At 45.6% G+C, this 24283-nt stretch overlaps 2 protein-coding genes and 1 pseudogene across 6 annotated transcripts in view; 1 reads left to right on the top strand and 2 right to left on the bottom strand.

Annotated features, from left to right (window-relative positions):
• Positions 1–1359, bottom strand: part of Lcor (ligand dependent nuclear receptor corepressor) — a 103980-nt gene extending 102621 nt beyond the window's left edge. For 2 of the 5 annotated variants that reach the window (XM_032891954.1, XM_032891955.1), the window contains exons 1-2: positions 784–977; positions 497–570 (exon numbers count right to left, since the gene is read on the bottom strand). In XM_032891954.1, coding sequence (XP_032747845.1) covers positions 497–570; positions 784–926 — 217 coding nt within the window. In that variant the 5' untranslated portion in view covers positions 927–977. Of the gene's footprint in view, positions 1–496; positions 571–783; positions 978–1305 lie in introns of those variants that run through there. The other 3 variants (XM_032891957.1, XM_032891962.1, XM_032891958.1) reach the window with 3 other exon arrangements.
• On the top strand, positions 1099–3470 carry LOC116893070 (serine/arginine repetitive matrix protein 1-like). The gene is made up of 4 exons (XM_032895028.1): positions 1099–1291; positions 1343–1521; positions 1597–1895; positions 3326–3470. The coding sequence occupies exons 1-4, from the start codon at positions 1099–1101 to the stop codon at positions 3468–3470; spliced, it is 816 nt and encodes a 271-aa protein (XP_032750919.1).
• Positions 3471–14421: 10951 nt separating this feature from the next.
• LOC116895124 lies at positions 14422–14536 on the bottom strand (annotated as a pseudogene).
• Positions 14537–24283: the final 9747 nt, after the last annotated feature.

Genomic DNA, 24283 nt, shown 5'->3' with positions numbered 1-24283 from the left:
ACAAAGACTGAGCTAACCAAGTGCTGTAATTCTTCCAAACTGAGGCTCTCCACACCCCCTCCACCCTTCCCCCAACAGATATGTCTATTAAATCAGTGTCTGTTCTCCCCCTCGCACAACAAAGAGAACTTCTCACCGCATGAAATTGCCGCTGAATGGACACCAGAAAGCAGGATTTGCATAATTCCTTCCAACGAAACCCGGTCGGGAAAGAGGGGGACCCGGGGCCCAAGCGGACGGACAGAATCTCCCAGGTCCGTCCGAGGAAGACCTGATTCCTTAGAACGCGCCCCATCAACATGGGGGGCTGGAATTCCGGGCCTCCCGGAGGACTGGGCGTGGGGGACAGAGGACGACGAGAGGGCATTTCCCCACACATCAGCCGCACCGAAGCAAAGACGGGGAAATAACAATGCTGGGGACATCAGAGTCAGACACAAGGATGGACAGAAGCTAGGGGGCGGCGGGTGGAGCAGACACCACACGGGCCACTTACTTTTTGGAGGGGGGTTAAATATGTGAGTTAAGCCCTTATGGTCCCGCCGGCCGCTGCACAGAGGGAAACGGGACCTTGGGAGAGAAAAACAGACAAAACACACAGTGTGAGAGGTGCAGCTCGCCGCCCGGCCCCTCCCGGGCGCCCCCGTCCACGCTCCCGCCGCCCAGGGAAGCGCGCCGGTCGCCAGCCGCCCGGACTCAGCGGAGGGGACGAGGGTGACCCCCGCCCGGCTTCCCACCCCCGCCTCCCCGCCGCGCGCACGCCAAACACAAATCCGCACACACCGACCCGTGCGTCGAGGACTAACTCCCCAGCCGCCGCTGCCAGCAGAGGAAGTGCAGCCGCTGCCCCCCGCGGCCGCGACACCCCACTTGGCTCGCTCAGGCGGACGCGGGGCCTGTGACAGCTCCGGCTCCCTCCGCCCCATCTCCACCTCACGCCTCGCACACGCCCGAGCGCCGCCGCGTGCCCGCGGGGCACGGGGCGCGCCGCCGGCGTGGGGGGGGGAGGGCGCGGACGAGGGCAGGTGGGGGCGACCCCGAGCGTCCCGGCGCGCTGGCGGAGGTGGCGGCGACGACGGCGGCGGGCCGGGCGTCCAAATGCGCCCGCTGAGCAGAGGCCGCGCGTCCGAGCCCGCCCCGCAAGCCGAGGGGCGCCGCGCCTCGGCGGCGCGCTCGCGCTCCGGGGGTGGGGAGGGCCGAGCCCGGAGGGCGCGCGGGCCGGAGCGCGGCGGACGCTGCCCCTGTTCCCCTCCCACGCACGAGCGGCCGGCAGCGCGGTGGCCCGGCACTGGTGGAGGGCCTCACCCACACAGTGGATGAGCTTGTGGCGCCACGAGTCCAGTTCTTGCCGAAAGCCGCGTCTCTCAACGGAGCATTGCTGCCGCCTACACACCCTCGCCATCTTCTGCCGCCCGCCCGGCCCAGCCTCCGCCGCGGCCCGCGCACGCCCAGCCGCGTCGCGCCGGGGCCGCGCACGCACCCGTGGCCCAGGCGTCGCGCTCCCCCGCCAGGGGGCGCGGGGCAAGGTTGCGCTCACCTCCCCGTGGCCCCCGGGCGGCCTGCTCCTCCCGCCCGCCCGGCGTCCCCGCGCACTAGCTCAGCGTCCCACGTTCCAGCAGCCCTGGGACAGCGCCTTCCTACGCCGGCGCCCGGTCCCCGGGCCGCCCTCGCTCTCCAGCGAGGCCCCGGCGGCCCCAGCCCTCCCCTGAGCTTTTGGGTTTTAAACTAGTCCCATCTATCACTTCCTACCTGCCTATCGCCCGGCACCAACTGTTGCAAGTTCCGCAGCATTGCTTCTCGCAACTTCTGGGTCGAAACTGCCCCTCCCGGGGGCGCCTTGGAGAAGCAGAATGCCCGGATGCCCTTGGAGGCACTGAGCCCGGAGGTTTTCAAAGGTGAAGTGGATAATTCGGTTTTAAGTTATCGGAATACTTCTCCGGTATTCATAAGCCTCAATTTTAAAAAAAGGCAAAAAGAAATGGGTTCTAAGTCAAATAAAAAGCCTAGGGGGTCTCTGCTAGCAAGACTGATCATAGTTGAAAGTCTTAAGAGAATTGAGGGAAAAAATGTGCTAATAGAAAATGAATTTCAAAGGACTGTTTAGGAAAATGTTGGGAAATACCCCAGATCCGTAGTTCAGGAAAGAACTCAAACATTTTGATGAGAAAGGATTTCCAGGTGCCTTCTGTGATAATTAAACCACCTTTGCACTGGGAGCCATGTTTTATTTAAACATAACACTATTAATTACTTGATTTATTGAAAGAGAAAGGGGAAAGAACAAGGAGGAAATAGGAAATAAAAAAACGGAAATGACTACTTACCAATACAAGCTAGTCATCTACGACTTTGACCTCTTTCCCGCCCTTAGAATTTAAGGAGAGTGCATTCCTTTTAAATATTCAAATGCAAGTAATTATTTTTTTTAGGTAAAACAAAATCATCACTTGACCTTCCACAGATGGGAGGTTCTGGGTGTGAAGGGAGGGCACTCTGGGGCATGGGAACTAGTGTAACTGCCCATTAAGAATGACTTGGTGGCTCTCTTGAATAAATTGGAGTAAAATTATGAGTAGCCAATTAGATTTCCACAATTCTCAAAAGCCCACACTGTTTCGTTGCTTTAAAATTACACTATCAGCCATGCATGATGGTGCACACCTGATGATTGTAACAGTTTGGAGGGCTGAGAGGCAGGACTGCAAATTCCAGGTCAGCCTGGGTGACATAATGAGACTGCCCCCCAAAACAAGACCCTTGTCAAGTAAACAAAGTCTTAGGTCAGAATTCATTGAGTTTCTGTGTGGTTATTACTACCCTGGGTTAAGTAGGGAGAAGATCAAAGTGAAATGAACACTAGCTGCGAGAAGCTATCCAGTTCCCTATCGCCTAGCATGGAATTCCTTTCGTCACCACTAGGTGGTGGTTTTCAATCTTGTAGATTTTTTTTTTTTAAGCAATTTTCTGTGGTGGTTGGAGAAGTAAAATAATACATTTTTCAAATTACCATATGTTTTAAAACAAGCAAGCCAGGGATAATAGTTTCTCAACATAACCTGGAACAGTGGTTCTCAACCTAATGCTTCGAACCTTTAGTACAATTCCTCATGCTATGGTGACCCCCTATTTTTGTTGCTACTTCGTAACTACTTTTGCCATTGTTATGAATCGTAATGTAAATATTTTTGGATATAGAGGCTTGCCAACAGAGTCACGACCCACAAGTCCAGAACTCTTGAAGTCTCAACCGTACAAATTCGGAGAATTCTAAGGGATCTCAGAGGTTAATTCAAAGTTGAAACAAGCATTCTTTCATTTCGGCCAGAAGCCCAGACAAGTCAGATTGCACAGCAGAAGGTATGGGTCCACAGAAGCAGCAGGCACAAGCCGAGAGACAAGTTTCCAATTCCCAACACAATGCTATGTCCACCACTCCACTGTGCATCTCTGTCTCTACTTCATTTATTTAAAGTTGGAAACCAACTTATAACTGACTCTCCATGATGCTTTTTTGGAAAGACAATATAGTGGGTTGCAACAATAATACGAATTGTTACGGTTCGAGTGTGAATGACTCCCACAGACTCATGTATTTGGACACATGGTCCTTGGCTGGTTGACCTGGTTTGGAGTGTGGTAGAAGTTTTTGGATGTGCTCCATAGCTGACAGATCTTGGGCTATAGTGGCATGTCTTGGGGACGACAATCTGGCCCAGCTTCTGCCTTGAACTCTGTGCTTCCTGGTGGCTGCCGTGGACTAAGTAGCTGCCGCAGACTTCTGCCCTCACAGAGAAACTCCCACTGTGCCTTCCTTGCTATGACATACTGTCCGTCGTATGCTCTTCCCTCTAATTGTGAGCCAGAATAAACCTTCCCTTAAGTTGCTGGCTCACATATTCTGTCACCGCAATGAAAGAAAAAAAAAAAATCTAGAAGAGTAGGAACCATGTGGCTCTTAGGTTTCATAGTCAGTTTGCAAGAAGAATGTGGAATCGTTTGGAGCTATGGGCTGGAGAGGCCTGGAGTGCCGTGTACAGAGCTCAAGAGGGTATTCTGGTGGGAGTTAGGAAGTTCAGAATGTCATAAAAGGGCAACAGTGTTCACTCCGCTCATGAGGTTTCAGAGAAAAACAAGGGTCCTTTTGGAAAATGGGCCAGTGGCTATTTGAGTTATAGTCTGGCAAAAATCTGGCTGCATCTGCCTGTATCCTGAAAACTTGAGAAATGCTCAGATTTAAAATAATGGACGGATTTGTTTGATAAAAGGAAATCCAAGGTAGCATATAAATCAGTCTGTGGCACAGTCACCGCTCACTTCCATTAGCCAGGTTTATAGTGAGAATTTTCAGCAGAGGATGTGGGGATGTGCATTTTGATCTGGGCGGGGTTGTAAACAACAAATAGAGCAGCTGCAAAGTGGAGATAGTTGTCAAGTTAAGATGTAATTGTACACTGACAGAGAAGCCTACAACCCTGTCCAGCAGCAATGGGAATGGTGCCTAGAGGGTAGCCTCTGCCCATGGAAGACTCCAGGATGCCATGCCCCAATAGCACCATCTAAGAAAACGTTTCCCCCAGTCCAACCACTCAAGCACATAGAGGCCTCTCAACTGCAGTTCCAGGGAGCCAGACTACATCTTGAGTGGCTATTAGAACTCATTTTTTTGTCTGCACAGTGCTAATTTTGCAGACATATAGAATACAAAAGTTACAGGTGTATAAACTGATGATGTGACCACTCCATGTTGAGGGGGAGGTTTTTATTGTAGAGGAGAGAAAGAACAGCTGGGCACGACTGTCAGAGTCCAGAGCAGAGAGAGAGAGAGAGAGAGAGAGAGAGAGAGAGAGAGAGAGAGAGAGAGAGAGAGAGAGAATTGAACTTGGGCAGATCTGGCCCAAGCAGGAGCAGAGCAGGGAAAGGGAGAGGGAGGAAGGAGACAGTGTGGTGGTTTGAATAGGAATGGCCCCCAAGAGACTTGTGTGTTTCAATGGCTGTAAGGAGTGGAACCATTAAGAAGTGGGGCCTTGTTGGAGGAAACGTGTCACTATGGAGGTGGGCTCTAAGGTCTTATATGCTCAAGCTACACCCAGTGTAGCTTCTGCAGCCTGCAGAACAAGTTGTAGAACTCTAACCTCAGGCTGAAGAGATGGCTTAGTGGTTAAAAGCACTCACTGACTGCTCTTCCAGAGGCCCTAAGTTCAATTCCCAGCAACCACAGGGTAGCTCACAACCATCTGTAAATGGGATCTGGTGCCCTCTTCTAGCATGCAGCCGCATATGCAGGCAGAACGCTGTATATATCATCACAGCATCATCAAAATAAAAACCTCTCATCTTCCCCATCACCGTGTGTGCCTGCATGCCACCGTGTTTCCCAGCGTGAACGGAAAGCTAGCTCCCATTAAGTGTTTTCCTTTATAAAAGTTGCCTTGGCCATTGTGTCTCTTCACATTGATGAAAACCCAAATAAAGGCACACAGAGAGCAAAGGCATAGCCAAAACAGCAGGGTTACCAGAAGAATGAGTAGCTGGGGAGAGTTTAGGGTAGGGAAGGAATGTTAGCATGGCCTTTGTGTATAACACATGCTTGTGATGTTAGGGTGCCTGGAGGGCAGCTTATACTTCGATATCCTGATAGGTACCACAGGCAGTCATTTGTCCTTTCTGCCAGAAGTTAAGGAAATGACTCCTGGTAGAAGGGGAACCAGCTTTTCAAGTTCCTGAGGAATGCTGGCTTTTACCTAAGAAATCCTCCGATAGTCTAAGTTGAGCCCATTTCTAGATATTTGGACGGCCTTCTGGAGTTTGGGGTATTGGAGTCTCCTTTAGACCTAATGGCAGGGTTGTGGCGGCTTGCACCCAGTCTCCAGAAAGCTGCCGAGGCCAGGCAATGTGCAGCGGGGTCAGGGTCCCTGCATGGAGCTCCAGCATGGGCTGTGTTTAAAGCTGTGAAGGTGAGACCTAAGGTGCAGTGCAGTCCCCAGGATGTGGAAGATGCCAGAAACATGATACCTCTACGGAGGGAACTGCCCTTATCCAGTGGAGGCAGCCCAAGAGGTGACATATATAATGCAGGTAGCAGAGCCAGAGAGGTGGGGGTAGCCAAATCCTTAGGAACCCAGCTGATACCACCACAAGCTGCAGATGCCAGATATAGAGCTGCAAGGTTTTGCTTTGGGGAATTGTTTGTTTATTTCTCAAACAGGGTTTCTCTTTGTAGTTCTAGAACTTGTTCTGTAGACCAGGCTTGCCTGGAGCTCAAATCCACTTACTGCCGGTGAGCCTGGACTTGGTGGGGCCAGATTGACTTGGTTCCTGCCCCTGGAACACTCTTGTCTGTACTATACCGTACATATTTTGGCATTCCTCCGAGGAATGACCCCATGATAAGCAGAAACAGCTTGAGTCCAGGAGGCAAAGGTGTGGCTAATGTCTCAACAAAATGGCGAATGCCGGGACCTTCAGGACAGCCCTTAAGTCTGTGGAAAAGAACTCTAAAAACATGAAACCAAAAATATATAATTTCTCAACTATGCAAAAATAGAAAGATGCAATATGAACTGTATAAGGAGCTTCACTGAACTGAGGAAAAGAGGGAGCTGCACCATAAGTCAGCTCATCAGAAAGATACAAAGACAGGCAAATCCAAATACAAGCAGATTCCTGAGTTCAAGGTCAGCCTGGAACACAGCAAGTCCAGGCCCCGGTGTAGAAAAGACAATTTCACGATGGTGTCCCACCCAGCTATTTTATCTTCGGTGCTTAACGGAAATGGGTAGACCTCTGAATTCTTAGATCTCTGAATCCTTTTACAATGTTAAAAGGAAATGTGTGCTTGATGTCTCCAAAGAACTAAGGGGCTGGGTCCCAGGACTCTGATTCATAGGATAAACAAAGAGAACCTGGAATAAAGAACTGAATTGGTATATAAATAAAGACTGGGCGTTTGGTCTGCGTAAGATGAGAATTTCTTCTTAGGAATTTCTCCCTGAGCTGTCTGGAGGCTGAAAATTTCAAGAATTTTTTTTCTAACAGTATTTCCAAATCCCAAGAACTACTTAGAGAGCTGACACAGTTCTTTTAGAATGTTTTCTAGAAGCTATCCAGAGAAGGCTGTCTGAAGAGTGAACGAAGCTCTGTTAGCAATTTTTTCTCAGAAAACCCAAAATTTTCACTAGCAGAGAGAGCGGTCTCAACCAGAGAGTTTTTAGAATAACAAGAAGCAGGCTATCTAGAGAAAAGCATAACACACACAGAGGGGAGGGGGAGGGGAGGGGGAGGGGAGGGGGGGGGGAGGGGGAAGGGGGAGAGGGAGAGAGAGAGATTGGACCCATGATTTGTTTTCACTGCTCCCAAACACCCCTCACTCAGGAGCCTTGACCAGGCTGAGGCTGGGCCTTGGCACCTTATCTCTGTCCTCCTGAGTGGTGGAATTAAAGGCATGTGCCACCACGCCTGGCTAAGCTGCAGGATTTTATGGTCTGTCTTTCCATCTTGCTATCTGTGCTGGTTCAATTTTTGTCAGCTTGACATAGCCTAGGGTCCTCTGGCAAGAACAAGAACCTGTTTCAATTGAGTGGTTCTCAAATGCCTTTGACGGATTCCCTGTAGGGCAGCACAGTTCAGTGGGAGGCATGCCGCTCCCAAGGCTGCAGGCAGGTGGTACTAGATGATACATATATATAAGATGATATTGATATATACATCACACACACACACACACACACACACACACACACACACACACACACACACATAAGCTTTGAGAGTCATGAGAAGCAAATCCGCTAGCAGCCAGTCTCCATGACCTCTGTTTAACAGGTCTACCTCCCTGTGCCTTCACTGGCTTCTTCTCAATGGTCTGCAAGCTATAAGCTGAAATGAACCCATTTGCTCCTAAGCTACTTTTGGGCCTGGTCTTGATGGCAGCAATAGAAACCTAACTAAAATACTCCCTTCCCAACCTTTCCTCTTGGAATCAAAATGTTTACTCTGTGCTGTCGAATACTGGATGTATGGAATTTGCTTTTTTGGACACTCACAGCCTTGAATTTCAGGAGAGACCTTGGACATTTAAGTGTTGGAACTGTAAGACGACTAGGACCTTTGGTGTTGGACTGGATGCATGTTAGATTATAAGATACCTTTGGGACCAGGAACAGAAATGTCCCGCACTGGCTTGTGTGTTTGAACACTTGCTTTCCAGCTGGTAGTGTTGATTTTTTTTTTTTTTTTGAGGCTCTGTGTTCTTAGGAAGTTGGGTTTAGATGGGCAAAGTGAGTCTCCAGGGGTCGAGCCTTAAGGCCTACAGTCTGACCCTGAAGGGGTAGGAGTTTGCCACTTCCTGACTACTGAAGTGATATAATCAGCCACCTCACGCTTCTGCTGCCGAGGCTGTGAGCTGTTCCCACCACCACGCATTCCTCCCCATGAACATTATCCTCTGAACCCTGGGCCAGGATAAACTTCTTCTTTCAAGCTGTTTCTGTCAGAGCAACAAGCAAAGGGACTAATACAGAAGTTCCACACTCAGGTGTTAAACAGACTTGTCAGATGACATTTTCTCCTCTTGGCATAAAAGGAAGCTAGTTGGGAGTAGAGCGTGGTTAGGGTGCACCGAGTGAAGTGTAAAGGTTGTCTTTGTATTATCCAGTTGTTAATTCTGCGGGCAGAGAGCTGAGTACTGGCCAGATTTGGATATTATTTGTCTTGTGGCTCATCTCCTGCCTCAGTATTTTGTAAGCATACGCCTTCCTTACTCACTGATTGGCCTAATAAAGAGATGACACCAATAGCTAGGCCTGAAAGAGAAGGCAGAGAAAGGACTCTGGGAGAAGAATCAGGAGAGGGAGGATTCACCAGCAGCACGAAGAGGTAATGGGCCATGTGGCAGGACGTGGACTAAAGAAGTCGTGGTAATTAAGTTAGATGAGCTAGCTGGGAGGTAACCTAAGCTAAAGGCATAAGCTATAATAAAATTAGTAAGTCTCTGTGTCATTACTCATCTGCTTGGTGGATCCAAGAAAGTCCGGTCGTAGAGATTACCCTGGTCGGGTAGCTCGGCTAGTAATAAACAGAACGCTACAGTGTTAGACACACCTAAGGGAATGGCAATGGAGCAATTGGCGTTCCCTACTAAAGGGATGGGCGATAGGGTGTGGAGGGGAAATTATACGATCTTCACCTAGGATTCCATCTTGATGCTGGATGTGTATGTAGGAAGTGGAGGGATAACTGACAGGAGGGACTCCATGATGCAGCTTCTGTGAGGTCATCATCCACACTGGTGTGGGACTTTGCAGTGATGTAGCTGTTTGGGGATTCCCCACACCACAGTATGCAATCCCTTACCCATGCTCTGTAAGCAAGCTCAATAAACCTATTGTTTCACCAAGTCGGACTTCGGTGGAATTATACCCGGGCGTAAATAGATATATGTTCTCCTCCTGACCAGGAATTGTTAGCACAATACTTGTTCAAAATCTCATCCTACTGAGTACCAGAACCAGAACCTTAACTAAGATCTCTGACTCCAAACCTGCAGCTAAGTAGAGGCTGGACTGTGCAAGCAGAGGGCTCTTAAGGGACGATTTGTATGTGGCTGAGCAGGTGAACAGGGTCTTACTATGCAGCCTAGGCCTCTGCTTCTGCCTCCCAGGTGCTAATAATAAGACACAATATGGCCTCTACTGCCTTGGGTTCCTCTGGAGGAGAGCCCGATTGTAAACCTTTTCCCATCCTGGACCTCCCTCCCAGTTAAGACAACAGTTAAGAGAGTAAGATCCAAAAAGCAGAGCTTTATTGGAATCCTGGCTCCACCCCCTTTCACTTCCCTTTCCATAGGACGTTTTCCGGCATAAGACTAACTAGTTCTTTGTGTCTCAGTAATTGGAAATGATGTGTAGAGAAATGGCTATTGATAAATGAAGTATTAAGTAGGCTGGAGACTAAATAAGAATATATACCTTGATGATTTTTTTTTTTTTTGGCGAATTTAATGAATTCCATGAAGTAGAAGACACTTCCTGAAGTTCTTTTCATGTACCGTGTCATTTACTCTTCACAACTCAATCAATAATCACCATTTTTGTAGCAGAACAGGAAAGCAATTTGCCCAACTCATATGCTGTAGTAGATTTGAATTCAAATGTGGCTAATCGAATTATGCAACTGAATTACTTTGCCTGCAGTACGAGTAGGAGAAATAAGATCTGTTTTTCCTTCATGTATGTCTACATATTATGTGCATGCCTGTTACACACAGAGGCTGGAAGAGGTGTTGGTTCTCCTGGGACTGGAGTTACACATGGTTGTGAGCTACCATGTAGGTGCTGGAAATTGACTCAATGTCTGCTGGAAGGACGTGTTAACATCTCAGCTGGCTCTCCAGCTTCTCCCTAATTAGGTATAAATAACTTCAAATGGCTACAAAGTTGCAGGAACTCTCATGTCTTTGTCACTCACTCATTTTTAGTGTTTTACTATATCAGCTTTCTCTCCCTCCCCCTTCCCCTCCCCCCTCTCTCTTCCCTCTCTTCTTTCCTCTCCCTCTCCCCCTCCCTTCTCTTCCCTTTCTTCTTTCCTCTCCCTCTCCCCCTCCCCCTCTCTCCTTTCCCTTTCTCCCTCCCCCTCTCTCTCATGTATGCATGTTTATCTATATGGTTTTATTGTTCTAATCTTGAGTTCTTTTGAACAATCGGATTGAAGGCTGCAGAAACAATGTCCCCTCACCCTAGATATCCAATGTGAATATTCACAGACACTATTTTATGGCCCTCACATAACCCCGCCCCACACAGTGACATCAGCACTGATATAGCACAGACCCCATTAGCACCCAAAAGCTCACTCATTCTGAGATCTACCCAGGAGTTTTCCTTGTGTTTCTTGTTAAATGTGTTCGGGTTTCCTTCAATCTGGACACGTTTCTCGGTCTTTGTTTTTCCTGATGGTTCTAAGCAGTTTGGGCCTTTGCATAGAGCGATTCCCCAACTGGATCCACATGGTGCTTCCTTATGACCTGCTGAGCCATACTGTGAACAGAAGAGCCACAGTCACAGGGCCAGACTCTTTCAGACCAGCTCACCACAAGGAGCCCGAAGCTGCCCCTTCCTCGGTGACGGTGACGCTGTGATGAGAATTCTGACTATGCTCAAGTTGCTTTCTCCACAATAGGAAAGAACTCACTGGCTCTTTCAGTGAATATTTTGGGGGGAGCTCTTCCAAGGTTATGCTAATATCCTTCTTCATCCAGCCTTCTGCCCCCAGCTTAACACACACCTTTCATGGTCTCGCAGCACAGCGAGAAGAGTGGAATAAGTAATTTTTCTTACTCTTTTATCTTTTTGGCTCTGACTCGTTAGCATTCTTTTAATTTAAAAAGTATTTTATTTTTATTTATTTTTACATATGGTCTCACCGAGTAGCCCTGATTGGCCTTGTAACTCACTATGTAGACCAAACTAGCTTTGAACTGAGCTCTGCCAGCCTCGACCTCCAGTGCTGAACTGCTCATACCACCATGCTAGGGTAGTGTAAATTTTTAAAAGTGTGTGTGTGTGTGTGTGTGTGTGTGTGCAAGCATGTGAGTGCAAGTTCCAGCAATGTCCAGAAGAGGGTGCTATATCCCCTGGTGCTGGAACTACAGGCAACTGTGAATAGCTACTCATGTGTCTGCAAAGAAATGAACTTGAGTTCTCTGCAAGAGCAGTATGTGCTCTTAATCACTGAGCCCAGCCCAGCATTCTTTCTGTGGGGGATTGAGAAAGGATGTAGACCAGACTGGCATGGAACCTTGATCTTCCTGCCCATTTTTACATAAAAAGACCTCCCCCTTCTCCCTGTTATTTGTCTATTAATACTTACTCGTTTCAATATGGACTCCCAGATTTCTATTTTTTCCCCCAATGGGTTGCGGTATGTTACTATGGTTCTCTATTTTTTTTTTTTTCTTTTTTCTTTTTTTCGGAGCTGGGGACCAAACCCAGGGCCTTGTGCTTACTAGGCAAGCGCTCTACCACTGAGCTAAATCCCCAACCCCTGTTCTCTATTTTCATACTTGAAATTGCCCTAGGTTTGGTCAATGGGAAATCTTTTAAGAGCAAATTCTGGATCCTTGTGGTATGTATATACAATTCCTAAGCATTTCCTTACTTCTTAGCATACATAAGTTCGCCTCTAAGTTCCCTTCAATTAGCATTTCCTCTAGGCACCACCCAACAGTTACCTAGCAACAGCCAGGTATGAGTTAAGGAGTCAGTCAGTCTCTCTCTCTCTCTCTCTCTCTCTCTCTCTCTCTCTCTCCCTCCCCCTACCTCCCCCTCCCTTCTCTCTATCTCTCCCTCCATTTACTCTCTCCTTCTTTTCCCATTTGTCCCTGGTTAGCCTCTTTCTCTCTTCTCCTCTTCTTTCCTCTCCTCTCTCTCTGTTCTTCTCTGTCCCCCTTTTTCTGCCTCTCTCCCTTCTCCAGGTCCCCTTCCTTTCCCACCAATAAACCTTCTTCATACTAGGTCTGTCACACGGCTTCATTGTTCAGAGATACCTGGGCAGGGCCCACTAAGGCACCCCTCCTGCCTCACCACCACCACCACCACCACCACCACCACCACCATTTTATAAAACACAGCACCTTCCCTTGGCTCAAGAAGAAGCACTGTAGAAGTCAGGATCTAGGCTCCTGGTGTGCTCATTGCTGTTGAAGGCTTCTTGTTACCAGGTCTGCTCGGCTGTTGAAACCTTCAAATACATAGGCACATAGGTGTCGTGTGTGTGGTGTGTGTGTGTGTGTTTGTGTGTGTTTCTACATCCGTCTTTAACTACAATTAAAACCCTGAGTTTATATTGAAGTCAATCCCACTCTAGTTCTAGATACTTGCAAAACTTACCCTCATCTACATTTGTAAGTCCTCCCACTGTAAGTGAAAAGCCCATCTCTAGTACCAATGTCCACAGCAGCATAGATATAAACTTCAATATGAATAACTACGTGATTCATTCAACGCGTAACAATCTTTTAACCCCAGACAGCTCCTTTCCAAAAGGGTAGCCTTTGGGTCATCATCCAAACCACTGCCCAGTAGATGTCAGTTCTTCCCAAACAGAATGCTAATGTATTCTGTGCAGTCCAATCGGAATCCCAGCAGGAACTCCACAGATCTTGTAGGAGTCAATAGGAAAAGATCCATGAACAAATATGCCCGTTTAAGGAGAGACTGGAGAAGCAAATGACAGTGTGTTTTAGGCACAGAGGTAAGCGACCTAGATCTTCCTCAAGGAAGAGCAAGACATCTACTACAGGGAATGTGGCCCGACCTGTCCAAGGACACGTCTTTCCTGAGACTCTAGGATACGATGATGAAGTACAGGCCTGGCCATTTCAGTCTAATGTGGGACACGCTGGCTGCCAGTGTGGTTCAAAGTGTTTCACTGTGCTGGCTAACCTGTGTCTTAGCTCTCGGGTCTTAAACTGTGGTTTGGAGTCCCACACAGGATGTTGTCACTAAATACGGAAGTCACAAAAACTTCAGTAGCCACAAAACTAGTTAATAAAAAAAAAAAAAAAAAAAAAAAACTTAAAAAAAAAATTAAAAAAAAAAAAATTTTTTTCTTGTTGTCATATAAAAAAAAAAGAAAAAAAAAAAAAAAAAAGTAAAAAAAAAAAAAAAAAAATAAAAAATCTGAGCTATTTCTGACAGTGTCCGCCATCGCGTCACACAAAGTCGGCAAACATCAGCTGCCTGGCGTCAGCAAACGCTGCTGACGTCAGCTACCTGACGTCAGCAAGCGGCTCGAACGCGTCAGCCTGACGCGTCAGCAAACGCTGCCTGATCGTCAGCAAGCGCTGCCTGACGTCAGCAAACGCTGCCTGGAGCACCTCCGTCAGACTCCATGAACTGCCTTATTTTTACTGCACATAAAGAGCTCTGCTCTTGGGGCTGGAGGGATGCCTCAGTGGTTTGGTTCCCGGCACTTGCGCCAGGAACCTCACAACTGCAATTCCAACCCCAGAGGGATCCCAGGCCATCTTTTCAGGTCAGCCAGCATCTACTTACACACGGCAGACACACAGACATTATACATGTAAATGAAATTAAATATTTGTAAAAATGCTTTCTGCTCTTGTAAAAACATGATGAGCCAGGGAGTTGATGGTACACACCTTTAATCTCAGCACTCAGGAGGTAGACAGGGGCAGATACTTGGATTGGAGGCCATTCTGATCTACAGAGTGAGTTCCAGGATAGCCAGGGCTTCGCAGAAAAAAAATCTGTCCCAAAAAAGAAGGGGAAGGGGAAGGGGAAGGGGAAGGAGAAGGGGAAGGAGAAGGAGAAAGAGAGGAAGCAGACATAGTGGCACATATGTTTAATCCCAGTACTTGGGAGGCAGAGGCAGGCGGATCTATGTGAACTGAGGCCAACCTGGCCTACATATTGAGTTCCAGAGTAAACAGTACCACGTAGTGAAGCCGTGTCTCAATTAGCAATAATCACGCCTCGGATAAACCTCATTGGCTACGATACTGCCACTGCGCAAAGCTGAAGCCGTGTCTCAAAATGAAGCAAAACAAAAGAAAACCCAAACAACCTGATGGTTTAAGAATAGCAAAACGAAGAGTTTTATATTTCGTACCACTACTCCATATAAGTATGAAATTAGTATATCTTTAAATCTTACTGTGTTGAGAATATTTGATATTAAGAATTACTGTTTGGGGCTGGAGAGATGGCTAAGGGGTTAAGAGCACTTTCTGCTCTTCCAAGGGTCCTGAGGTCAATTTCTAGCAACCTTATGGTGGCTCACGACCATCTGTAATGGGATCTGCTGCTCTCTTCCTGTGTGTCTGAAGACAGTGATGGTGTACTCACATACATTAAATAAATGAATAAATGAATAAATAAATAACTCTTTAAAAAAAGACTTACTGTTTGAGTTGCTGATAAGTATCATTTAAATTTATTACTTGAAAATTTCCAACAACTTCTGAAATAGTTCTAAACATGGTGTGCCATTTTCTATAATTTATTTACATAAAGTGAGACTCTTGGTGCTGATGATTATAAAACCAATGACCGACTATAAAAACCTTGAGATGAACCACATCCCACAGTATCAATACTCAGCCCAGATTTGAGTCTTCCTGTAAGAAATTGCATATTTATCTTATCAGTATGTAAATTCTCTTTCATGTTTAGTAAAAGGTGACGTTACACTCATGCAACAGTAATTCCTATACTTTAGTAATTGTCTCCAAGACTCACTACCTCAGCCAGCTAACCTAGGCCTAGTCCTGGAAGCTTCCATACAATCTAATCCAGACCTATATGTTTGCAGCCTCTGAGACTTACTGCTGAAAAGCTCACCCTTTATAGCTCTTTATGAATTCTTGTTGGCTGGTTCAACTCAGCCGTTGTGTGGTCAAACCCCTGCCCAAGATAACTGATTCAAACAGGCTGTTGTAAAAATATAAAAATAAAAAAGTATAGTTGGTCTTTTCCCTCGCTGGGTCTACACCTCGGTGCCTCAAGATATCTGCTAGATATCTTGGCGGAAACACAGCCCAGCCGTACACTTTCCTACACTCAAACTCTCACATAAAAGAACACACAACACAATAATCTTTGACCCAATTGGTAAGATATAATTGCCCACTTAAACATACAAAGCCCGGTACCATCCATCCCTTAGGAACACAATAACAACCTGTAAATACATAGAGTAGAATCTTAACATCACCTGCCATGGCTTCCCACCTCTCTCCTGTCTCCTCCTGTCTCTTCTAGTCTCCTCCTCTTTCTTAAAACTTCTCTCCCGCCCATCCTTCCTTCTCCTCCAATGACAGGCCTCCTTCTATCCTGTACCTGCCCCTCACCTGTACTTTACAAATTCAATGGGGAGGTGGTTCTGGTGAAGTCACCCGAGTTCTGAGTCCTTGACTAGGCAGCTGTCCTTGGGGCAGTGGAATTAGCATCAAAATACAGATAACTTCAGGGCAAACCACAACTACCGGCTTCTCTTCTGACTGAATTGCTTTGCTTGGCCTCATACTAACTCCAGCAATCTGTTCTAATCTTCTGGCTCCCTCTCATTCATTTCCCTCTACATAACCCTTATTCTTTCTCCTCCCTAGATTTTGGCAATAACCCTCCCCCCCTTTTTAATGTATGTGAGTACACTGTCACTGTCTTCAACACACCAGAAGAGGGCATCGGATCCCCATTACAAATGGTTGTGAGCCACCATGTGGTTGCTGGGAATTGAACTCAGGACCTCTGGGAAAGCAGTCAGTGCTCTTCACTGCTGAGCCATCTCTCCACCCCAATTCTCCTATTCTTTATAGTAACTTTTAAATAATAATAATAATAATAATAATAATAATAATAATAATAATAATAATACCAACAGTAATGCAGTGAGATATTTTTCTTTCTGTTACTGGCTTTTTTTGCCCTTCCCCCAGTTCTATCCATGTATTATTATTAATTTATTTTTTTTGAAGGAATGCACCTCATTTTCTAAGCCCTTATGGAATGATATTTTTTTCACAAGCCCTTAGAATCATATTTTATGGTAAGCTAGATTTGCCTGAACACATGGTATTTTCTTCTAGCCTTTGGGGAAAGCAAACAAACTATAGCCTGTGTAAGATGACTGAAAGGAACACCTTTTAAAAGAATAACCAGGAAAGAGCTATTTATAGCTAAGAAGCAATCAAAGGCTGTTTCCATGGAAAATTTTCTGTTACAATTGTTATATCTGAGAGCTTCTAAAATGTATGTGAGTTAGGCAGAACAGAAGCATCTCACACCAAAGGAGGTCTTCAAAAATAATCTCACTTTAAACAAGAAAAAGAAAGTTTGGTAAAAATCACAGAAAATACTTAAATGCCTTCACTGAACCTCAGTAAAAATGTACATTTTAAAACTTTCATTTTTTTTTCCAGAAACTTTTTCTAATAAAAGCAACTTCTTGGGCAAGACGAGTGGTATATGTATAAGCTAATGACATGGCCATTCTATGGTTTAGTTAAAGGCAAGAGGTTTTTATTGTAGATAGGGAGAGAAAAGCCAGAAGTGTCTAGAAGAATCCAGAGCAGAGAGAAAAGAAGTCGACTGAACCTGGCCAGGGATGTCTGTCTGTGAGAAATGGGGAGAGTAACAGGGGAGAGAGAATAGAGAACATAGAGAACACACACAGAGAGAAGAGAGCAGCAGGCTGGAGAGAGAGAGAGAGAGAGAGAGAGAGAGAGAGAGAGAGAGCATTAGGAAGAGAATGAGTAGTTGATGGGAAGTTAGAGTAGGGAGGAGGTAAGAAGGGCCAGGGTGTAGACTTTGAAATGTATATGTTACTTGAGGTACTTGGAGGCCAGCAGAGCTTTGATATGTTGATAGGTACCACAGGTAGCCATGTGACCCTTCTGCCAGAGGTAAGGAAAATGACTCCTTTTGGTGGATGGGAACTAGTTTCACAAGTTCCTGAGGAATGCTGGCTTTTATCTAAGTGCCAGATATCCTCATTTTTGAATATTTGGGCTGCCTTTGGGAATGTGATGAATGCAAGTTTCCTTTAGAGGTTAACAATGCACACCTTTAATCTCAGCCTTTGAGAGGTCAGTGGATCCCTGTGAGTTCAAGGCCATCGATAGATAGATAGATAGATAGATAGATAGATAGATAGATAGATAGATAGAGATAGATAGATAGATCAATGAAAAAATAAAAGAAAATAAAAGTGCCTCCTGTGGAACAAAGAAGAAAACAACCTTCATTTATTCTGCGATCAGCTGATTTTCAGGGGTCCAAAGAGGCAGGATGCAGAAGCTTTAAGAAATTTCCAGAAACTTCAAGGTAGACAGAGCTGGGAGTGGAAGACACATGGCTTCTGTCTTATGCAGTGGTCTGTCAGCTGGCCTCCCGGAGACCAGATACAGATAGTCTTGGAGAGGCATTCGCTACTATGGGTAAACCTTCATTATGTTCTCCACAAAACCTTATAAAGCTGGTCTTGGTGGCATGTGTCTGTAATCCCAGGAGGCTAAGACAGGTGATAGCCAGTTTGAGGCCAGGCTGGGCTACAGAATAGGCCTCATTTTAAGAATGAGATGATGTCAGAAATATGTTTAGGGTCTCCAAGAAAGAGAAACCACAAGTTGTAAGGGATCTCACAGATGGGGAATAGAGTAGTGTAGTGGTAGATCTACCCAATGTAGGCACACAGCTTGCATTCATTCTAATTGAGTTGTGTTTTCTTTGCATGGGCTTATTTGTGTTGGAGAATTTACCGCAACAGAGATCAGCACTGCACCATAAGTGTCTAGACAAGCGAAGCTCTACCCTTCATCAGTGAAGCTCACTCAGAAGAGTGAACACAGAGACAGGAGGTGCACTTCAGTTTTATCCTAATTTAGGTGGTACCAGCGTCTTTCCCTCATTGGCTGGCGTCTGTGACCTCACAGTCTTAGTGTATGGCTAGTCCTAAAAGAATTGGCACCTAGGAAGTGAAGGGGAAACAAACCATTCAGTCACTTTAATCGGCATGCCCTATAGGACATGCCCTTTTCATGAACAAAGAGTTTACTGGGTGTAGGATAATGTCTTTATGCAGCTAGGAGGGTCCAAGATAAGGCGAAGCCTATCATTGGATGAGAAGGGAGGGTAAGCAGGGAAAAAGCCTAGGAAGGAAGGAGGGAGGAGAAGCAGAAAAAAAAATCGAGATGGAGATGACAGAGCAGGATGATCCAGATTCAGGTGGACTAGGTCAATTTTATCTTGTCTAGTGGGTGGTTTATATCTATATTAATTGGGAGTGAATTTATTGTGTGGTTGTATGGTGGATTGGGAATTTAACATATATAATCTGATTGATAAATTACAAGTTTCTAGGTCTTTGATTTTACTGGGCTATGGGGTATGTGAGTAAAGTTCCTGGTGGGCTGAGATGGCGGCTATAGAATGCCTAGGGCTAGTGTGGCGGGGTGCCTCGCTAGAACAGCCTGAGGAATGCGATGTGTGTGTCCGGTGTGCTAACCCACCAAGGGGACAGTGTGAGAAAGCAGCTAGCAGAGAGACAGGGCACAGCTCCCACAGATCCCATGTGGAGTGGGACCGCGTGGGTACTGGTAGCCACCAAGCCGTTTTTGATTTTTACTGCAACGATTGGGAGGTGGGAAGAATTGAGGCATTTACATAGAAGGCTTAAAAGGTGCAGAAGATAACAAGATTTGAATTGTGTGTCCTTTTTCTTTTTTTAAAGATTTATTTATTTATTTTATGAGTACACTGTAGCTATTTTCAGACACAATAGAAGAGGGCATCAGATCCCATTACAGATGGTTGTGAGCCACCATGTGGTTGCTGGGAATTGAACTCAGGACCTCTGGAAGAGAAGTCAGTGCTCTTAACCACTGAGCCATCTTTCCATCCCCCTTCTTTTATTTCTAAACATTCTTTTTTTTAAAAAAAAAAACTATTTTTAAAATATTTATTTATTTATTATACATCATACAGCTTTCTGCCTGCATGTATGCCTGCAGACCAGAAGAGGGCACCAGATCTCATTATAGATGGTGGTGAGCCTCTATGTGGTTGCTGGGAATTGAACTCAGGACCTCTGGAAGAGCAGACAGGGCTCTTAACCTCTGAGCCGTCTCTAGCCCTTCTAAACACTCTTATCTTCAAACAATTTTAGATGTTGCCTTTTTTTTCCCTTTGTCCTATCTAGGAATAGAAAGTACAATAAGGCAGGAATATATCCGTTTAGTAACAGTTGACATGCTAAGCCTGAGTTAGCCTTCTAATGCAAAAACCAATTATTGAATCTATTTCATTATTATGGTTTAAGGTAAGCCCACCTCCCTGATCCTTGTCGAGGAGATTGGCAGGCCCCACTGGAATGTTATGTCTACACCAGGGCCAGAGAGATTCTGTTTTCTTGACTAGGGGTTTCCCCTTAAGAAGCCCTCATTGCTACTTTCTCATAGCTAAAAAGGTAACTCTAGATCATCTAGGACCCAGATCAAAGATCAGAGCTGGGTGGGGAGCATTGGGGAGGAGATGAGACAGGTGAAACTGTGATCACAATGATGGTGCCCATACCGTCACGGTACCAAGAACCAAGTGTAGGCCTGCGGGATTTAAGAAAAAAAAAAAAAAAAAAAAAAACACACAGACTCGGGTCATTCATGTTAAGAGAATGACAAGCTTTACTGAAGTTCACAGAATATATACCCCAAATCCACCGGGTGGAAAATTCCAGGAAGCACAGTGGAAGAATAGGCTTATGCCCTTGGGAACAAAGAACAGGAATTGATTCAAGGATGTTACTGCCCAGGTGTAAATGTCCAGGTGTCACCACCCAGGTGCCAAACAGAAAGGTCAGGATGCTTCTTGGTTAGGAAGAAAAGGCTTCCACATGTATCAGCAAGGCTCAGCAAGGGGTCAACACTTGAGAGGGCTAAAATTAAGGTAATAAAATAAGAAAACAAATCCCAAACTCTTCTGTCATCTTTGCCTCTGTGAAAGAGGAAACTACTAAGAGTCCCAGGGATGTTTCTGGCTTTCAGTCAAGAAAGGAACTGGTTGCTTTTCTTTGGGGTCTTTTTACCCTAAACTGTCTAACCAATTTCTATCTCCTGTTCATACCATCTCCCTCCTCCTGAAGATGTAAACCCAAATGGCACCCCAGGCTCCGGGCGATGACTGATCTGGCTTCTTCCAGCAGAATTTGGAGTGTTGGGTGGGTATTAAACACGTATATCAATTACACTAGTCTGGAACTTTTAACTACTGTTTATTATTTTTTAAAAAGTCAGTTCTAAATAAACGTTAGACATAGATTTTACAGAGTTTAGCCAGTCCTTGTAATTGTTAATCAGAGACACTAGAAACTTTAACGCATCATCTCTAAGTCTCATCTTTAATGTACCTTGAGGAATTCACTCACATCTTCATTACCTGCAAGTGATTTGAGTGTGTGGCACTCAGAAACCAGCCTCGCTGTTAAGTCTTCATCCTGTACATAGAATGGTTTTCCCGTAGCTGTCTAGGTGGGCATATCCTGACCCCAAACCCCACATCCTTTGCAGGGGCATCCCCAACCTGTACACGTGAGGCCACATGTGATTGGGCAGAATTACATACAGCTGGCTGGGAGAGAGGCTGGACACCCCAGACTAGGCCCTAGTGGCTCTCCTCACCACGGCTATGGTAACTCTTATGAGAGAACATTTAACCGGGGCTGGCTTACAGTTCAGAAGTTTACTCCATTATCACCATGGTGAGAAGTGCCTGTAAGGCAGAAGAAACATGGTAATGGCTCCCAGTGTGCACTCAGTTTGACCTCCCTTACTGTAAAGGGCACGTGGGTAGTTTCCACTGTCTGAGTATGAGACAGTGCTCCAGTGAGTATTCTAGGAAAAACCTTTGACGACACACACACGTTTTTCTAAACATGTGACTCTAAATGCAGAACTGCCCCATCTTACATTGTGCATATATTCCACTTAAGCTGATAGGCTGAGTGTGTTTCCGGACATTGTGCCAATCGTCCTTTTGCCATCATCTAGGTGTGTTCTGGAAGCACCAACAGTTAGCATTGTATTACACTTGCTTTTGTTTCCCTTTAAAACCACACTGGGGTCGAGTAGAAACTTCTCTTGTCTTTTCCCTTTAAGCTATTGCCCACCATGATATTCGTTTTAAAGATTTATTTATTCCTTACATGTAAGTATACCATAACTGTCCTCAGACACACCAGAAGAGGGCATCGGATCCCATTACAGATGGTTGTGAGCCACCATGTGGTTGGTGGGATTTGAACTCAGGACCTCTGGAAGAGCAGTCAGTGCTCTTAACCACTAAGCCATTGCTCCAGTCCCCATCCTATTTAATTGTATTCAATTTCATGATATATTCTTTATTCCTCTGTTTTTCAATACAGGCAATGCTTTTGTCACTGTTTGATTGCTGTGAAGAGACACCATGACCAAAGCAACTCTCATAAAAGAAAACATTTACTTGGGGTTGGATTACAGTTTCAGAGTCCATTATCACCATGGCAGGGAGGATGGTAATAGGCAGGTATGGTTCTCGAGAAGTGACTTAGAGTTACATCCTTGATACACAAGCAGAGAGGCAGAGAGAAAGGCTGAGCCTGGCGTGGGTTTCCAAAACCTCCAAGCCTATCCCAAGTCAAGTTTCCTCCAACAAAGCCACACCCCCATTCTCCTAATCCTTTCAAATAGTGTCACTCTCTGATGACTAGGCATTCAAATATATGAGCCTATGGGGCCATTCGTATTCAAACCACCACAGTCTTGGCTATGAGTCTCCAGTAACACATATGTACTCAGGCTGGAGAGATGTTCTCTCACAGGTCCTGAGTTCAGTTCCCAGCAACCTCATGGTGGCTCATAACCATCTATGAGATCCGGTGCCCCCTCTGGCCTACAGAAAAGCACAACACTGTGCACATAATAAATAAGTCTTAAAAAAAAAAAAAGACATATAGTTGGACTGTCTCCTCATAGTCTGTACCTCACTTTTTTATTCCTGTGATATTGCTCTATTATTATTTTATTATTATTATTTTATGTGCGTGGGTGACTTGCCTGTATGTATCTCTGGGCATCACGTGCCTGGTATTCATGGAGGCCAGAAGGGTGAATACCCTAGAACTGAAATGACAGATGTCCATGAATCACCATGTGTATGTGCTGGAAATTGAATCCAGATCCTCTGGGAGACCAGCCAGTGCTCTTAACCACTGAACTATCTCTCCAGCCCTCTCCCTTTATAAAATGTAGATGTTCTTAATTTTAAGATAGTTTATCCTTTCTTGTTTGTTTGTTTGTTTTGGTTTGTTTTACAATTTGTCTTAGTCAGGGTTTCTATTCCTGCACAATCATCATGACCAAGAAGCAAGTCGGGGAGGAAAGGGTTTATTCAGCTTACACTCCCACGTTGCTGTTCATCACTAAAGGAAGCCAGGACTAGAACTCAAGCAGATCAGGAAGCAGGAGCTGATGCAGAGGCCATGCAGGGATGTTACTTACTGGCTTGCTTCCCCTGGCTTGCTCAGCTTGCTTTCTTATAGAACCCAAGACCACCAGCCCAGGGACGGCACCACCCACAGTGGACTGGGCCCTCCCTCTTGATCACTAGTTGAGAAAATGCCTTACAGCTGGGTCTCATGGAGGCATTTTCTCAAGGGAGGATCCTTTCTCTGTGATAACTCCCGCTTGTGTCACACAAAACCAGCCAGTACATCGTTAGCGTTTAAGGACTTTAGTTTTTATGTTTTGTTCAAAATAAAGTATACATTGTAAAAATCTCATTGCTTCCTTTTCCACATTTATAGTTAGTTGTAATCTATTTCCAACTGTGTGCGTTTGCATGGGTATAATATGAAGTGTGTGTGTGTGTGTGTGTGTGTCTACACATATCTTGTTCACATTCTACTGATCTGTTTGCCTTTCTTGGCTTTAGTAAACAGTCTCTTATTTCTATACCTTTAATAATAGGTCTTAAGGTCAGGTCAGGTAAGCCCTCAGGTGTTGCGTGAATATTAAAAGGTAATCCACGCTACGGCTGGCATGGCATCATCGGACAGGCAGACCTGTTCTCAGCCCAGCAGACTCTGATTCAGACCTCCAAAATCTCTCCACCCAGCTTGCTAAGTTCCCAAGGCAGGCTGTTGCCACGCATGCTTCATGCTTCCAAATTCCTGTGGCAGGCTAGGGTGCCCTGCTTAGGGCAGCCACACAAACTTAGTTTAGAATCAACAGGTAACACAATCGCTGGGCACAGAAACTAGCGTCCTAATTTTGTAAGCTACTCTAAGTTATAAATCCTCTGGGAGTAGATCCTAGGGGATCTGCCACCTAAACCAGGGCCCTACGATATCTACATTGTATCTCCATGCTCTCTCCCACCCAAAAGGAAGTTTCTTTTTCCTGTCTTCCCCTCTACCTCTCTCTAATCCGGAAGTCCTGCCTCCTTCCTGCCCAGTGATTGGTCCCTTGAAATTTTTACTCATTAGGGGAAGGTTCTGCCACACTCAGGTAGTATTTTTCTTCTTCAAGATTTCCCGGGTTGGGGATTTAGCTCAGTGGTAGAGCGCTTGCCAGCTCTGAAAAATAGAAAAGAAAAGGAAAAAAAAAAAAAGATTTCCTTGGCTACTTTTAGGCCTGTTCTTTCTACATAGAAAAAGATTTCAGGAAATATGCAAAGCGCCTCTTACTCTTTGACTGAATATAGAGGGAAACAGCTACTGACGAATTCTAAGCAAA

This window comes from Rattus rattus, chromosome 2, assembly GCF_011064425.1.
Source record: "Rattus rattus isolate New Zealand chromosome 2, Rrattus_CSIRO_v1, whole genome shotgun sequence".
NCBI classification, from domain to species: domain Eukaryota; kingdom Metazoa; phylum Chordata; class Mammalia; order Rodentia; family Muridae; genus Rattus; species Rattus rattus.
The sequence above is the reverse complement of the archived record's forward strand: the minus strand, read 5'-3'. Positions and strand labels throughout refer to the sequence as shown.

Excerpts from the sequence above, each read along its gene's own strand:
- LOC116893070 (XM_032895028.1), top strand. The coding sequence starts at position 1,099 with ATGCGCCCGCTGAGCAGAGGCCGCGCGTCCGAGCCCGCCCCGCAAGCC. Across the intron at positions 1,522-1,596 it reads CCCCCGCCAGGGGGCGCGGG|CTCAGCGTCCCACGTTCCAG; the intron begins GCAAGGTTGCGC and ends CCCGCGCACTAG. Across the intron at positions 1,896-3,325 it reads GAGCCCGGAGGTTTTCAAAG|AAGCCCAGACAAGTCAGATT; the intron begins GTGAAGTGGATA and ends CATTTCGGCCAG.